At 45.7% G+C, this 17553-nt stretch overlaps 1 protein-coding gene across 5 annotated transcripts in view; it reads right to left on the reverse strand.

The window, feature by feature from the left end:
- LOC109876944 (microtubule-associated protein 2) overlaps window positions 1–17553 on the reverse strand; it is a 98258-nt gene that overhangs the window by 3628 nt on the left and 77077 nt on the right. For 3 of the 5 annotated variants that reach the window (XM_031813373.1, XM_031813375.1, XM_031813377.1), the window contains 12 exons: window positions 14764–17553; window positions 14298–14498; window positions 13874–14014; window positions 11292–11347; window positions 10864–11067; window positions 10455–10575; window positions 9654–9710; window positions 7646–7805; window positions 7299–7467; window positions 3263–3355; window positions 1453–1534; window positions 222–334 (listed from right to left, as the gene is read on the reverse strand). The exon at window positions 14764–17553 is cut by the window's right edge and continues 195 nt beyond it. In XM_031813373.1, the coding sequence (XP_031669233.1) occupies window positions 222–334; window positions 1453–1534; window positions 3263–3355; window positions 7299–7467; window positions 7646–7805; window positions 9654–9710; window positions 10455–10575; window positions 10864–11067; window positions 11292–11347; window positions 13874–14014; window positions 14298–14498; window positions 14764–17553 (4187 nt within the window). The remainder of the gene's footprint in view (window positions 1–221; window positions 335–1452; window positions 1535–3262; window positions 3356–7298; window positions 7468–7645; window positions 7806–9653; window positions 9711–10454; window positions 10576–10863; window positions 11068–11291; window positions 11348–13873; window positions 14015–14297; window positions 14499–14763) is intronic. The other 2 variants (XM_031813374.1, XM_031813376.1) reach the window with 2 other exon arrangements.

Here is a 17553-nt window from a genome sequence, read left to right on the forward strand (position 1 = left end):
AGCACCATGTTCTAAACTACTAAGCCATCTATGTAAACCTAGGTCATGTCCATTAGGGCACGCAACTGAACATGTTTTAAAACGTTTCGCAATCGAAAACGAAAATGAGGGTTTCTTATTGGAAAAGTCCAGGTAGTCCCTCCCTGTTTCAGTCCGTTTTCTTCTGTTTGGTGCCTAAGGAACATGACCCTGTTCTGTCCTTTTACTGTAGACTGTCTCACCATGATTTGTCCTCCCCCGGGGGTGTGACTGGCGTTGGCCAGTGAGCCCACTTTGGCCTCGGCCTTGTCCTTGAAGTCCAGCTTCACACTCTCAATACGCACGTTACCACCCCCTGTAGGAGATGTAGAGAGGAAGGAGAGAGAAGAGGAATAGAGGAGGAGAGAGGAGAGGAAGAGGAGAGAGGAAAAGAAGAGAAGAAGAGAGGAGAGAGGAGAGGAGAAGAGAGAGGAAAAGAAGAGAAGAAGAGAGGAGAGAGGAGAAGAGAGAGGAGAAGAAGAGAGGAGAGAGGAAAGGAGAAGAGAGAGGAAAAGAAGAGAAGAAGAGAGGAGAGAGGAGAGGAGAAGAAGAGAGGAAAAGAAGAGAAGAAGAGAGGAGAGAGGAGAAGAGAGAGGAGAAGAAGAGAAGAAGAGAGGAGAGAGGAAAGGAGAAGAGAGAGGAAAAGAAGAGAAGAAGAGAGGAGAGAGGAGAGGAGAAGAGAGAGGAAAAGAAGAGAAGAGAGGAGAGAGGAGAAGAGAGAGGAGAAGAAGAGAAGAAGAGAGGAGAGAGGAAAGGAGAAGAGAGAGGAAAAGAAGAGAAGAGAGGAGAGAGGAGAAGAGAGAGGAGAAGAAGAGAAGAAGAGAGGAGAGAGGAAAGGAGAAGAGAGAGGAGAGTGGAGAAGAAGAGAGGAGAAGAAAAGAAGAAGAGAGGAGAGAGGAGAGGAGAAGAGAGACGAAAAGAAGAGAAGAGAGGAGAGAGGAGAAGAGAGAGGAGAAGAAGAGAAGAAGAGAGGAGAGAGGAAAGGAGAAGAGAGAGGAAAAGAAGAGAAGAGAGGAGAGAGGAGAAGAGAGAGGAGAAGAAGAGAAGAAGAGAGGAGAGAGGAAAGGAGAAGAGAGAGGAGAGAGGAGAAGAAGAGAGGAGAAGAAAAGAAGAAGAGAGGAGAGGAGAAGAAGAGAGGAGAAGAAGAGAAGAAGAGAGGAGAAGTAAAGGATATGAATCAATCAATACTCATATAAACAGAAGTAATAGTTGAACTATGTAACTACACAGGACAAAATGCCTGTAGGATTAATATTCCATTGCTAATTAAACTACAGTTAGTGACTTGTCTGAGGTAAAGCATAAACATGTAATATATGAAAGTGTAACTAGAAATGTATTGTTCTTATGCCCTGTTCATCCAAAAGATTGGAATACTCTCTCTATTAAATAATCACTCAATATTAATGAATCAACTAAAAAAGTGCTGATTACCTGGTCGGTGACGGATGTTGGACATTGATCCACATTTGGAGGTGATGTGGCTCAGGTCTATCTTCTTGGTGGTAATGTGGACCTGCGAGAGGCGCATTCAGACACTGTCTTATACTGCACTGAGGGAAGGGACTGCCACATTTTAGATCTGTAGGACTGTAGGACAATACCTTGAAATGATGCGGAATTGACCATAATTTACGGTTTTCTAATTATCTTCAATGAAAAATCATTAATAAAAATGCATACATTTAAGGAAGAACAGAAAGTAGCACTCAACAGGTTAATGACATCATCAATCTGTGAAACAAACTGCCTGAAGAATAGCGATCACTACAAAACCACTGTAAACCACCTCACTCAATAGAGACAGTTGGTAGACATCACACAAGACATCACTGACATCACACAAGACATCACTGAGATCACACAATATGACACTGACATCACACAATATGACACTGACATCACACAATATGACACTGACATCACTGACATCACACAATACGACACTGACATCACACAATACGACACTGACATCACACAATACGACACTGACATCACACAATACGACACTGACATCACACAATATGACACTGACATCACACAAGACGACACTGACATCACACAAGACGACACTGACATCACACAATACGACACTGACATCACACAATATGACACTGACATCACACAATATGACACTGACATCACACAAGACATCACTAACATCACACAATACGACACTGACATCACACAATACGACACTGACATCACACAATACGACACTGACATCACACAAGACATCACTGAAATCACACAATACGACACTGACATCACACAATACGACACTGACATCACACAATACGACACTGATATCACACAATACGACACTGACATCACACAATACGACACTGACATCACACAATATGACACTGACATCACACAAGACGACACTGACATCACACAAGACGACACTGACATCACACAATACGACACTGACATCACACAAGACGACACTGACATCAAACAAGACGACACTGACATCAAACAACATGACACTGACATCAAACAAGTCGACACTGACATCACACAAGACGGCACTGACATCACACAATAAACTGAAACCAGTCAATCTACCACAATGAACCAATCAATATAGAACATCAAAGCAGACACTACCACAACAACAAGCACTAAACACATTGGCCGTGTTCCAGACAATCTGCAAAGCAGTCAGAACCATATTTCACTACGCCTGGGTAGATGTCAGCTTTGCAGACCTTCTGGAATGTGGCTATTGATGACATCACAGAGAACACCCGTGCTAAGTGACAAGTCAGAGAACAGGTGTTTTAATGGATCTTCAGTGTTTATTTTGATTCAGTCCATGATGCTAGATGAACAATAGGTGGGTGGGCCAGGTGTCTTTTGAGTGACGTCTCTGTCTGGTGTGACAGGATACATACAGTTGAAACTCTATGGTAAATGACTATGTTAAAAGACTATTTAAAGGACTATGTTAAAATACTATTTTAGGATAGTTTTTGATGACCCTGTATGCACAGACAGGGTACTGCACTGAAAACCACTACGAGGTTAGGTAGCTGTGCTTTGTGCCAAGACTAAACTGAAAACTGAGTAAGGAATATGATTAAAAAGCCAAATCAAATGTATTTATTAATCAAGACGCAAAGCAAAACAATAGAAAACACTGTCACAGTGATACCACGATTCACTATCCTCCATGCCTGTTGGTTAGTGAGTGAGAGGTTGGTTAGAGCAGGTAGACACACTGTGTTGAGACACTCACGTTTCCCCCGGTGGGTGCGTACTGGATTTTGTCCAGGGAGCCACACTTAGATTGGACATGGCTAAAGTCCAGTTTAACACTTGGAATGAAGACCTGAGGACGACAGCATCCATACTCTGTAACACTCAGACATTCATTCCTCTGTTTATTAGAATTAGTTCTGTGGTTTATTCACTAGCTCGCAAGCCCATTCAGTCAGTTATTCATTCACCTATTCATCCATCCATACATACATACATACATACATTAATTAATTAATCCATCCATTAATTCATTAATCCATCCTTTCATCCATCCATCAATTCATGAATTCGTTCATTAACCCATCAATTAATTAATTCATTCATTCATTAACCCATCCAGCCATTAATTAAACCATTCATCCATCAATTCATTCCTTCATTCATTCTACAATGGCATAGTTGGAGGACATAGTTGGAGGACATAGTAGGAGGAGATAGTAGGAGGAGATAGTTGGAGGACATAGTAGCAGGACATAGTTGGAGGACATAGTAGCAGGACATAATAGGAGGACATAGTTGGAGGAGATAGTAGCAGGACATAGTAGGAGGACATAATAGGAGGACATAGTTGGAGGAGATAGTAGCAGGACATAGTTGGAGGACATAGTAGCAGGACATAGTAGGAGGACATAATAGGAGGACATAGTTGGAGGAGATAGTAGCAGGACATAGTTGGAGGACCCAGATATAATATAATAGGAATGTGGGACATCAAAACTTTCAGTTACTGGCCCAACGCTCTTAACCGCTAGGCTATCTGCCGCCCGGTACTCTTAACCGCTAGGCTATCTGCCGCCCGGTACTCTTAACCGCTAGGCTATCTGCCTGCCCGGTACTCTTAACCGCTAGGCTATCTGCCTGCCCGGTACTCTTAACCGCTAGGCTATCTGCCTGCCCGGTACTCTTAACCGCTAGGCTATCTGCCTGCCCGGTACTCTTAACCGCTAGGCTATCTGCCTGCCCGGTACTCTTAACCGCTAGGCTATCTGCCGCCTGGTACTTGCATTGACATTAGTACGTACAGTATCTGGATATCGATATTTACATAGAATGATAATCATATTGTTTATACATGACGGCTGGTCATGCAGTGCTTCCTGTAATCGTGTCCGTATGTCCATACGTTGCAAATAATTGCATTTACATTATGTGTACAGTATCTGTACGTTGATATTTATTTGGATTAATAATCATATTATGTCCACTGAGTGTACAAAACATTAAGAACACCTGCTCTTTCCATGACATAGACTGACCAGGTGAATCCAGGTGAAAGATATGATCCTTTATTGATGTCACCAGTTAAATCCACTTAAATCAGTGTAGATGAAGGGGAGGAGACAGGTTAAAGAATAATTTTTAAACCTTGAGACAATTGACACATGGATTGTTTATGTGTGCAATTTAGAGGGTAAATGGGCAAAACAAAATATATTAGAACAGGGTATTGTAGTATAGGTGCCAGGTGTACCGGTTTGTGTCAAGAACTGCAATGCTGCTGGGTTTTTCAGGCTCAACAGTTTCCCGTGTGTATCAAGAATGGTCCACCACCCAAAGGACATCCAGACAACTTCACACAACTGTGGGAAGGATTGGAGTCAACATGGGCCAGCATGTCTATATAACATTTTCGACACCTTGTAGAATCCATGCCCCGACGTCACATATACACTGAGAGTACAAAACATAAAGAACACCTTCCCAATATTGAGTTGAGGCCATTCTGAGGGCAGGTGCTCTTAATGGTCATGCAGTGCATAAGGTCATAATTTCGGATTTTTAAATTTTTTAAATTTAATGTGCAAATACTTGTCTGAAATACAGGACTGGCAAGACCTATACCGTGTAGCGATCACAAGAGACGTGGTTGGAATGAGACGTGAGCCAATGAATGAACACAAGCTGGTACGTCTCTGGAAAGGAGAACCCTGGCCTACAAACCTAGTATTTCATCAACCAGACTCTGACCTGGATTCTCCTGTCACCTGAGGACACACACCTATGCCAATTAAACGCAGACAAACACAAGTGGGAATACACACAGTCAAACACACACATAAATACATACACACAATACATACACACACACACCTGGGCTTTTCATCTAATTCGTTTTGCAGATTCTAAAGCTGCTAAAACATGACCATCTTTACAAGGTCAGTCAATTACAAAGCACCAGAGATTCTAAATATGCTGCCTAAATAGTGATTCTAAATATGCTGCCTAAATAGAGATCCTAAATATGCTGCCTAAATAGAGATTCTAAATATGCTGCCTAAATAGAGATTCTAAATATGCTGCCTAAATAGAGATTCTAAATATGCTGCCTAAATAGAGATTCTAAATATGCTGCCTAAATAGAGATTCTAAATATGCTGCCTAAATAGAGATTCTAAATAGAGATCCTAAACTGCTGCCTACAGCAAATACAAGTGGGTAGACTCATAGAGGGGTTACAGGTCACCACAAAATATTGCAGTGAAATCACTGTACCAAAATTAAGATTTTCCATTGGAAGATAGAACTTATTGGATTCATTTTGAGATGTATAAATTATTCTGGGATTATTCTGGGGTGCATTATGTTTTCTCATTTGCACTGAGGCTGTGTTACACTGAAGCTCTGAGCCTTCATCCAGTCTGCAACACCAGACTAGAACTCATTAAACTCAGAACCTGTCTTCCACTCCTCTCACAGAACAAAGGTCCTACAACATCAAGGATGAAAACAAACCTCAATAGCCAATAGGGATTCTTCATTCTGAAAGATTCATATAACAGCAACTACTGTATGTTTGTTATTAGACTCAGCTTGCTGGTTAAATATGTACACTGTGAGTGAGCGAGTGAGTAGACAGGCTGGACTGTTTTCTGCATGAGCTAAAGACCTCTCTGGCTAATTGCGTCTGTCAGAGTAGGGAATGAGGAAGAAACTACCACAAGAACACAGCCACTGGTACTTGTGTGTAGACTATTTCCCTGCCTTAATGTCATGTACATCCTGGTCTCAGATCTGTTTTTGCTGTATAGCCAACTCACATTGTTGTCATGGGAAACAGGGTCGGACAAAGTGTTTTTTAAGAAAGCAGATATTTTGGGGAGAAAACATTGAACTTCTCAACACATTTTTGCCATGGTGCAGAGAGAAACATTTGAAGTTTTAAAATGCTATTCTGCACATCTTGTCATGAGGCTGAGAGAACATTTAGCAGTTTTAAAGCTACAGTAATGACCTCCAATTTGACATATTTTGCCATTGCTTATGACCTCAAGGGGGCCCCCAACCCTGTCCTGATTCCAAACGATGAAAGGAGTTGGTAAGACAGTACAAACAGATCTGGAACCAGGCTAGCTGTAAACATCCATGGAGCTGAAATGACTACAGACCGGGATCTTTAGTTTATGGCTTCTGGTTCAAATCCACTTCTCCTTATCATGCCAGAGGTCAAACAGCCCTCAACCAATCAGACCAGAGGGTAAACAACTGTCAACCAATCGGACCAGAGGGTAAACAACCCTCGGCTAATGAGAAGGGAGGATAAACATTTGCTTTGGCAGAGATGGAGAAACAGCACACACAGGGAGTGGGAGACTGAGAATGTGGGCGGGCAGGTGCAACGTAGCAAGGACCAGAAACAGATGCAGTGCTTTATGATGGAGAGGAGAGGAGAGGAGAGGAGAGGAGAGGAGAGGAGAGGAGAGGAGAGGAGAGGAGAGGAGAGGAGAGGAGAGGAGAGGAGAGGAGAGGAGAGGAGAGGAGAGGAGAGGAGAGGAGAGGAGAGGAGAGGAGAGGAGAGGAGAGGAGAGATGGTGGTTAGAGGACAGTGTGCAGGAAACAGGGAAAAGGGAACAGAGAGGGAAACAGGGAACAGTGCGCACGGAGGAATAACGAGGGAGAGAGAGATAGTTAGAGAGAGAGAAACAGACAGAGAGACCGCAAGAGAGCCACGACTGTTGACCACAGTGGTATTCAACACAGGCCATATCCCCTATGCTGAGTGGTTGTCATCTCACCTGTCCTCCTTTGGGCTGGTACTTCATGTTGTCTGTGGAGCCGATCTTGGACTTGATGTTCTTCAGGTCAGGCAGGGGCTGGTTGAGGACGCGCAGCTGCTTGGGTGTGGTGGAGGGTGACTTGGGCGGTGTGCGGATCACAGCAAACTTCTTCTCCTGAGTGAGGAGGCTGAATAGAACAACAGAACAACTTTGTCTACTATCTTGCAGAGAATGGACATATGTCATTCATCCCTGAGATTCACACACATATGCAACCACGCACACAAGCTTTCATTGACGATGTGGGATTTCAACCGGCAACCTTTGGGTTGCTGGCCCACTTCTCTAACGTCTAGACTACCAACCTGAGAGACTTGGGTGTGTGGCTGCCGGGGGTGCGACTCCCAGGGGTGCGGCAGGAGTAGCTGGGTGGTGTTCCTGGGGTGACCGCTGTGGAGCCGGGGGTGTGGGGCGTGGAGGCTCCGCTTCGGGCAGAACGGGAACGGGCCGACGAGTTTGTGCCGACTGGATGGGAGAGAGAGAGAGAGAGAGAGAGAGAGAGAGAGAGAGAGAGAGAGAGAGAGAGAGAGAGAGAGACAGAGAGAGAGAGAGAGAGAGAGACAGAGAGACAGAGAGACAGAGAGAGAGAGAGAGACAGAGAGAGAGAGAGAGACAGAGAGAGAGAGAGAGAGAGAGAGACAGAGAGAGAGAGAGAGAGAGACAGAGAGAGAGAGAGAGAGAGAGAGACAGAGAGAGAGAGAGAGAGAGACAGAGAGAGAGAAAGAGAGAGAGAGAGAGAGACAGAGAGAGAGAGAGAGAGAGAGAGAGAGAGAGAGAGAGAGAGAGAGAGAGAGAGACAGACAGACAGAGAGAGACAGAGAGCGAGAGACAGAGAGAGAGAGACAGACAGACAGAGAGAGACAGAGAGACAGAGAGCGAGAGACAGAGAGACAGAGAGAGACAGAGAGGTAACAGAAGTCAGGGTGGAACTGTGATAAAGACAGAGACAGGCAGACAGGCAGACAGAGAAAAAGAAAGAAAAATAGAGAGCTATACAGAGAAAGAGACTAGAGTATTGACACACAACTTCAACTTGATGGCAAGCACTACCTTGACTAACAAGACAAAAGACCTTGACATCAAGTAGCTGAGACGGAATAGAACTAAACCAGAACACAATAAAGCAGGCTGGCAAAATAACCCAATAACTTAACAGCATGAATGATTGTGATGTGTTTGCTGGTAGCTAGGACATAATATATAATACATTAACAGAGCAATAACATGACGGTCACTGACTTCATCAATAAGACAAATCAAAATGGCTGATTTATAAACATGCAGACAGAGCTTGCGTTCCCCTGCTCAGACGTTGCATGCAACAACCAGTGGCTGCGTGCCATATCGGGGACTTTGCCGTTGGGCATCATATTGCTATAAAATATGATGTGGTTGGCTGATACGTAAAACACCTATCCAGGCATTGTAAGAGCTGGCGTGCTTCAGCAACGTATTAGACGTTGTGAGAGACAGCCAGGGTATGGTGTGGATGACAGAGTGGATCTATCAAAGCTAGTGAGAGACAGCCAGAGCATGGTGTGGATGACAGAGTGGATCTATCAAAGCTAGTGAGAGACAGCCAGGGCGTGGTGTGGATAACAGAGTGGATCTATCAAGGATAGTGAGAGACAGCCAGGTCATGGTGTGGATAACAGAGTGGATCTATCAAAGCTAGTGAGAGACAGCCAGGGCATGGTGTGGATGACAGAGTGGATCTATCAAAGCTAGTGAGAGACAGCCAGAGCATGGTGTGGATGACAGAGTGGATCTATCAAAGCTAGTGAGAGACAGCCAGGGCTTGGTGTGGATGACAGAGTGGATCTATCAAAGCTAGTGAGAGACAGCCAGGGCGTGGTGTGGATGACAGAGTGGATATATCAAAGCTAGTGAGAGACAGCCAGAGCATGGTGTGGATAACAGAGTGGATCTATCAAGGATAGTGAGAGACAGCCAGGTCATGGTGTGGATAACAGAGTGGATCTATCAAAGCTAGTGAGAGATAGCCAGGGCATGGTGTGGATGACAGAGTGGATCAATCAAAGCTACTGAGAGACAGCCAGGGTGTGGTGTGGATAACAGAGTGGATCTATCAAAGCTAGTGAGAGACAGCCAGGGTGTGGTGTGGATAACAGAGTGGATCTATCAAAGCTAGTGAGAGACAGCCAGGGTGTGGTGTGGATGACAGAGTGGATCTATCAAAGCTAGTGAGAGACAGCCAGGGCGTGGTGTGGATAACAGAATGGATCTATCAAAGCTAGTGAGAGACAGCCAAGGTGTGGTGTGGATGACAGAGTGGATCTATCTGTGATCTACCTGCAATACTAGGGGACCTCCCAGACCTGTGCTCCCCTCTGGGCTCAGTTTGAATTGCTACAGGGAGAAGAGGGAGGAGGAGGAGTTAGAGGGACGAGGAGGTGTTAGAGGAGAAAAAGGAGGAGGAGTTAGAGGGAGGAGGATGAGTTAGAGGAGAATGAGGAGGATGAGGAGTTAGAGGGAGGAGGAGGAGTTAGAGGAGAAGGAGGAAGAGGAGTTAGAGGGAGGAGGATGAGTTAGAGGAGAAGGAGGAGGAGGAGTTAGAGGAGTAGGAGTAGGAGGAGGAGGAGGAGGAGGAGGAGGAGGAGGAGTTAGAGGAGAAGGAGGAGGAGGAGAAGAGGGAGGAGGATGAGTTAGAGGAGGAGTTAGAGGAGAAGGATGAGTTAGAGAAGAAGGAGGAGTTAGAGGAGAAGGAGGAGGAGGAGTTAGAGGAGAAGGAGGAGGAGGAGTTAGAGGAGGAGAGTTGGTGTGAAGGGGGATAGGAGAGTTGTTGAGTTAAGCGATAAACAAAGTTGAGTTGAGGATAGTTGTTGAGTTAAGAGAGAAACAGAGTTGAGTTGAGCAGAGAATAGTTGTTGAGTTAAGAGATTAGATAGCAGTCAAATCACAGAAACGTGTGAAAAGGGAAAGCGCTTAGTAAGAGAGGACAGAGTGTCTTTACACATAGTATCATCAACAAATTCAATAGCAAATCTCCTATACCATTCTGTCATATGTGTATATAATACTGGTTAATAGGGCAGTATATCATCTGTCTGAAGAAACAGTGTGTGGAGGTGTGTGGAGGGGAGGGTTACTTACAGGTGGGCCTGCGGGGGGCAGGGCTGGTGTTGTCGTGCTCTGCTGGGGGGGCACGGCGGGGCAGGGAGGAGGCAGGCCTGGGCAGAGAGGACCTCTTTTCTGGAGTCCGGTAGGTACCCTCCTGTCACACACAACATGCAGGACATGTATGAGCACATAGCAGACACAGATACAAACACATGCCCTAGATCGAATAACAACATACCGACAACACCCGATTGCTGAGAACTACATTACTTGTAATACCCAATTGTGTGATTGTGAGAATGAATGGACAAAAACGAATGAACATCTCTAACATCGTTACGGAACATTAGAATATTACCAATATGGAATGAATTGCACCTATACAGGAAGGAGGGAGGGTACTGCTCTAAAGGTGTGCATTTTCCTTTCACCTCCTCCTCACCTTCTCTTCCCTCCGCCCCCGCCGCTGCAGTGCGGGGGAGGGGGAGTTTCTGCCTGAGCATGCGGAGGAGGGGCGTGGCCCGCATAACTCCGCCTCCACTAGTGGTTTGGGTTTAGTGTGGGAGCATGCAGAGTTGGGCCTGGGGGACAGATCCTCTACCCCCCTGGTCAGTCGATGGTTTGTTAAGGCGGTGCGTGTGAGGCTCTGGACGGTAGCCATGGCAACGCAGGTAGGATGAATGGATGAATGGATGGCATGCAGGACAGACAGAGAGATGGACAAATAATAGACAGAATGACAGACAGGAGATGAGAGATGGGAAATAATGAAATACAAAGACCGAAGACATATCGGAGGTGGGATGTCAGTGACAACACAATGAGACATCAATATATTCTAAATTACCATATGCAGTGTGTATTACTTACAGAGGTCCTTTCCCGGGATTGGTGGGTCACATTAAGAGGCTGCTGGTCCTCCACGGCTGAGGAGAAAGAAAGAGAGAGAGAGAGAGAGAGAGAGAGAGAGAGAGAGAGGGAGGGACAGAGAGGGAAGAGAGAGAGAGCCAGAGAGAGAGAGAGAGAGAGAGAGAGAAAGGGAGAGAGAGACAGGGAGGAGAGAGAGAGAGAGAGAGAGAGAGAGAGAGAGAGAGAGAGAGAGAGAGAGAGAGAGAGAAAGGGAGAGAGAGACAGGGAGGAGAGAGAGAGAGCCAGAGAGAGAGAGAGAGAGAGAGAAAGGGAGAGAGAGACAGGGAGGAGAGAGAGAGAGAGAGAGAGAGAGAGAGAGAGAGAGAGAGAGAGAGAGAGAGAGAGAGAGAGAGAGAAAGGGAGAGAGAGACAGGGAGGAGAGAGAGAGAGAGAGAGAGAGAGAGAGAGAGAGAGAGAGAGAGAAAGGGAGAGAGAGACAGGGAGGAGAGAGAGAGAGAGAGAGAGAGAGAGAGAGAGAGAGAGAGAGAGAGAGAGAGAGAGAGAGAGAGAGAGAGAGAGAATAATCAACTGTCAGGGCTAGGCCGGCAGAGGGTGATATCAGCCAACACACAGCAGTAGCAATGAGTAGAGGGAATGCAGCAGACGCCAGATACCAGAGAAGACGACAACCCATCACACGAACACACACACAGTCCACACACACAGTCCACACACACAGTCCACACACACAGTCCACACACACAGCCAGTGCTCTCTATCTTTAACCACTGAATCAGAAAACGTTCTAATGCAGAAGTGATGCATTCTTACTGCAAATCTTCAAGGAAGCATTTCCGTCGGGCTAATTTGTTCCTGACCAAATTCACCCATATTTCAGTTCACACAGCAGCACCCCAGTCAGACACCTGCCAGTCACTTCTATCAAACAGAAGAGCAAGGTATAGTACTGTGGCTCAAGACAAAAACCATCCAAGCTAGCACACTTGGTTCCTTGGAAGTTGGGGGAACATGCGTTTTTGGTTTCCCATTGGTTCTGGGAACGAAGCCATAAGTATTCTGACTGGTAAAACTGAATGTTTTTTTAAACATTCTGAGAATGGAAGTGAACATTTTGCCTCCTCTGGGTTTGCTGGAGGTTCTGAGAACGTTTTAGTCTAGTTCCTTGAAACTTTTCTTCTGATGTTTTATTTACGCTCTGAGAACTATTTTTAGTTGTTGATATTTTTGAATAGCTTCCTTAAAACGTTCACTCAATGTTTCAATATGATTTTAACAAAACTGCTAGATTATTTGGGTTCACTTTTTGGAACTCCAAGCATGCAGAAATTGATTTCCTTTGGCATTAATCATGCAAACACATTGTGACACAGCATCAGGGAGATTCAAACCTATAATCGGCTGTTCTCTATCCATAGAATTAGTCCACTGCTCCACCAGCCTGACATGTTTTTTTACACATACAAAAATGTTAATTTTAGTCCCCATTGCGTTGATGCAAACAGACCCCATTATGTTGATGCAAACAGACCCCATTATGTTGATGCAAACAGACCCCATTATGTTGATGCGAACAGACCCCATTATGTTGATGCAAACAGACCCCATTACGTTGATGCAAACAGACCCCATTACGTTGATGCAAACAGACCCCATTATGTTGATGCAAACAGACCCCATTACGTTGATGCAAACAGACCCCATTACGTTGATGCAAACAGACCCCATTATGTTGATGCAAACAGACCCCATTATGTTGATACATACAGACCCCATTACGTTGATGCAAACAGACCCCATTATGTTGATGCAAACAGACCCCATTATGTTGATGCAAACAGACCCCATTACGTTGATGCAAACAGACCCCATTATGTTGATGCAAACAGACCCCATTATGTTGATGCTGAGAACAGAAGGTATATGTTTTAAATAAACATTCTTAGAACGTATTAGAAAGTATTCTTGTGCTTTTTCCGGAATGTTTTCTTCACAGAACCATGAGCATAGAACTATTTAGAGAGATTCCCAATGTCAAATCAGTTAAAGAACATTACTAGAACATTACCAAAATTTAAATGAAATGTAACGATGTTTGAACTTTTAGGAAACGTTCTGTTAAAGCAATGAAATACCAAGAAAATTATGTTTTTTTTGGTCAAGTTCCTTAAATGTGCTGAGAATGTTCTAAATCCAAGGAACTACCCTGCACCATTCCCAGAACGTTAAGGGGAGGATGTATGCCCTCACCAAGCTCTAAGAAACCTACGGTTCTCAGAACGTTATGTGCTAGCTGGGATAGTGGAACATGGTCTTCACAAAGCACAACCATAGTAGCACATTGTCCTCACAAAGCACAAACACTCCCCAAACACGGAGCTGACAGCTTGGACGAGCATAATGCAACATGATCTCATGATTCTCAAAAACAAAACATCAAAATAACGACCAATACAGGAATAAAATGAGAGAAAAAAAACATGAACAACAGAGAAACATCTTGCGATGGGTCTGCAGTGCACATTCTGTTTTTGGCCAGCTACATTGCATCGGTTTCCCTGCTGTGAGGACGGTAGGTAGGTCACCTGGTGGCTTGCGTCTAGCAGAGCCGTGGTGCGAAGCAGGTCTAGCTTGTCTGAACGTAGCAGCTTTGACTACAATCCTCCGAGTGGGAGAGCGACACTGGAGGACTGATACCTTACACTGTTCAGTTCTCTTCGTCCCCGCTAGCAGAGAGGGAAGACAGGGTTAACAACAGGAAGGAAGTGGACATCTGTTGTCATTATAGCGTGGTGCAATTTCCATTTAATCAACACACAGTATGGGTCTCAAGACCACGAAGAGGTGGTAACATTGTCATTTACAAACTGTGTAATAAAACTAAAACAAATCCTTCCCAGTGCAATTTAAAAGATTTCCATGACAGAAGTGATGTTCATCAGTACCACAGATATATACAGTAAATAACACAGAATAACATGGACGATCTAACATTCTAGATCTAGAAACCTTTTTTCTTCTTCTCTTCCTCCTTTGGACGACGACTGACGGGCTCTCTGCGGTTGAGTTTGCGCTCGGGGGTGGAGGCGCGCCCCTGTCCTCTGCCGGGGGGACGTTTATTAGAGGGTTTCTCTACCAGGGGAGTCTTGACAGGACTCTGTGTTTTGGGCAGAGCTTCAATCTGCTCTGTCATTACGCTTCTGTCATCATCTGCAGCATAGGGAGTGAGATAGGCTAAGCCCACATACACCTGGCCCATATGTCCTATATTCAACATGATCTATATTGAATAGAATGGACCATCTGGGTATAAAGTTGCATTTCAAGATTTCCATGATATAGATTGTGTAGTGTTGTTCATAGTCCAGTTAAAACGCTTGTTTGTTGTTGTGTGAGTTACGCAAAGCAATAACATGTGAAGGTAACATTTTGCATTTACATTGTTAGAATTGCATGCACATTTTGGGACTACTACCTTGTGAGTCCACCCAGCCACTCTCGCTGTCTAACATGGAGACGTCCATGGTGGTCTCGTCGAGAGCGGTGGTCTCGCTGGTCTGGCTCCGCAGTACGTCTGAGGTTTCCGTCTCCTCGCGACTGGAAGCCTTCATCTCAACTTCCTGCCCCACTTCAGCGGACTCCTCCTCTTCCTGCAGCACCACCCCTTCTTTATCCTCCACTTTATTCTTCTCTTTCTCTGCCTCCTTTCCATCAAGGGTTTGTGGCTGGTCGTTTCCAGAGCAGGCAGATAGATGAGAGATGCGATCGGCATAATCCCCTTCATCAATGGTTGGGGCAGTAGCATCACATGATTCGTCATCCCCAGCAACAGCAGACTCCAAATCTTTAGGATTTTCCTCCTCCGCCCCACCCACCACCCTCACCTCTTCTGCCACCTCCTCCTGCTTCTCCATAGGGTGACTCTCTTGCTCTTTCTCCTTGAGGAGCACAGGAGGGCCTTCAACTTCCTCTAAGACTTCCTCAGCTACTTCTATATCGTCTTCCTCCTCCTCTTCCTCAACTTGTGCCTGAGGTATGACTATAACTGGAGAACTTCCAGAAACACTTTTCTCTGGACTTTTCTCTTCTAGTTGCTCTGTGGCTTCCTCCACATCTGCAGGGCTCACGTTAGAGGGTGTTGGTGATGTTTCTTCAACTTTGGTCTTGGCCTCTTCTTTTGGAACGACAGCCTCCGCTGGTACTGTTGACACCTCTGGTTCACTTTCACGCTTCTTCTCCTGCGCATTGATGATCTCCACTAATGATTCAGGTGATGATGTCATGGGTTCTTTTTGCTTTTCTCTCTCCAGTCCTCGAACATCCTTTGGCTGTAAGTCTTCAACAGCATTCTGATGGTCTGGGTCTGAGGTCTCCTCCACTTTCTCCATCTCTGGCTTTTTAAGACCAGTCTTCTGACTCTTCCCAATCCTTGCTGACGTCACCTCTACTTTGACTTCCGCTGTGACTTCCTCAACTTTGGTTCCCTCCACAGCGGCAGCCTTTTCTGCTGGAGACTCAGGGGTCGCAAAAAGCTTGGTGTCCTTCACCTCAGTGCCAAAAGTAAATGCGAAGTCTGGTGGGATGGGGGACGCTTCTCTGGAGAGGTCCTGCTCCAACTCTACCTCAGGAATGGCTTGAGTTTTGATGTCCCCAGGAAGACCGCTCTCCAGCCGGAACTCTGTCAGTTTGTCTTTGGATGGAGCCACAGGGATCCTCAGACGATCCGGTTTGACACCTGCCGTGACAGCTCTTTCAAGCACCAAAGTTGGCTTAACCGTTCCTCCAACCGATTCCTCTGCCTGGTTTGTTTTATGCGGTGCCAGCTTTTCCCCGCCCTCTTCCGCAATGGCTCCCAGTTCCTCGTCACTGTCCCCTTCAGTCACTGTGGGGAACCGTTGGTGTGGGGAGCCCACTGGGCTGTGCAGATCGGCAGGCGAGGGCATGGGACCAGAGTACTCACTAAACACGCAGTAACCACGCTCCTCCTGCTGGCTCTCCTCTCCACCCACCACCCTGGGCGTCTGCTGGTTCCCCAGTACCAGCTTGGCCAGAGAACTGCCCACCAGAGCAGCAGATGGACAGGCAGGGACAGACCTCCTTCTATTATGCTGGTCCAGCTCCCTCTTCTCCAGGGTGGGTTTGGGCTTAACACCGGCTAGGTCCAGCATCTCAGGAAGGTCGTTGGATGGGTCATTCAAATGGGTGTAGTGTTGCTTCATGGGTGAGAGTGACAACTCAGGAGAACACATTGTCTTAGAGGTTGTGTCTTCAGGTGGATCAGTGGAGGTTTCAGTGGTAGGGACTGGGAGAGCTATCTCTGGAGTCACAGGAAGTAACTGTCTCTCTAATGTTACTAATGGGGTGGTTAGAGGAAGGTAGCCTGTGGTTTCATCCAGGCTTCCGGAAGAGACCTCTGTAAGAGATGAGAGCTTCGACTGGTTTTGCTCTCCTGCTTGACCCATTGAGCCAATAGCAAAATTCAGAGAAAGACTTCTGTGTTCCAATGACAATTTGCCAGGTGACAGTCTAGTACACACATCCTTCCTTTTAGGGAGATCCTCTAGCTTGTCCATGGCACTGTCACTCATCAACGTTATGCTGGATATTGTCTGTTCTGGTGCTGAATCGCTTATTTTAATGTTTGAATCGGCCTCCAGAATCTCCTCTGAGGGCTTCTTCTGGCTGACAGCACTGAGCTCATAGTAACCCTCACCACGTTCTCCTCGTTTTTCAGTATCCCTTTGTGTAGAGGTCTCAAAGTAGGCCGTCATACCTGACTCATCTTTTGAAGCAACTCCAGACTTATCTTCCGAACTCTGCTTGTCTTTTAGACTATCTGCAGCAGATATGTGTGCCTCCTGCTTTGGGTTTTCTCCATCACTGACATTACTTTGAGGAGTCTCCTCAATCTTCTCAGTCTCAAATGACAATGGCCTGGCGGTCGATTGTCCTAGACTCAGCATTCTTTTCTCAGTTTTCTCTGATATGATCTCTTTCTCCTCACGAACGCTCTCAAGGTTTGCTGACTTACTGGGTGTAACATAAGCATCATTTTCCTCCTCTTCCTCAATGTAATCTTTCAGGGGCTCATATACAACTGAAAGAGGAACTGAGTCGAGCTCTTCAACCGAGGGCTGTTTCTCAGCGGTGGTCTTGGGCTCCGGAAGGTATTCTATCTTAGGAACCACACTAGTGGTACTTCCAGTCCCTTGCCCCTTTTCTGGTTCCACTAAAGGCTGAACCGTTTTCTCGGGTTCTGTGGGGG

The sequence above is a fragment of the Oncorhynchus kisutch genome, unplaced genomic scaffold (assembly GCF_002021735.2).
Source record: "Oncorhynchus kisutch isolate 150728-3 unplaced genomic scaffold, Okis_V2 Okis05a-Okis16b_hom, whole genome shotgun sequence".
Taxonomy (NCBI): Eukaryota; Metazoa; Chordata; class Actinopteri; order Salmoniformes; family Salmonidae; genus Oncorhynchus; species Oncorhynchus kisutch.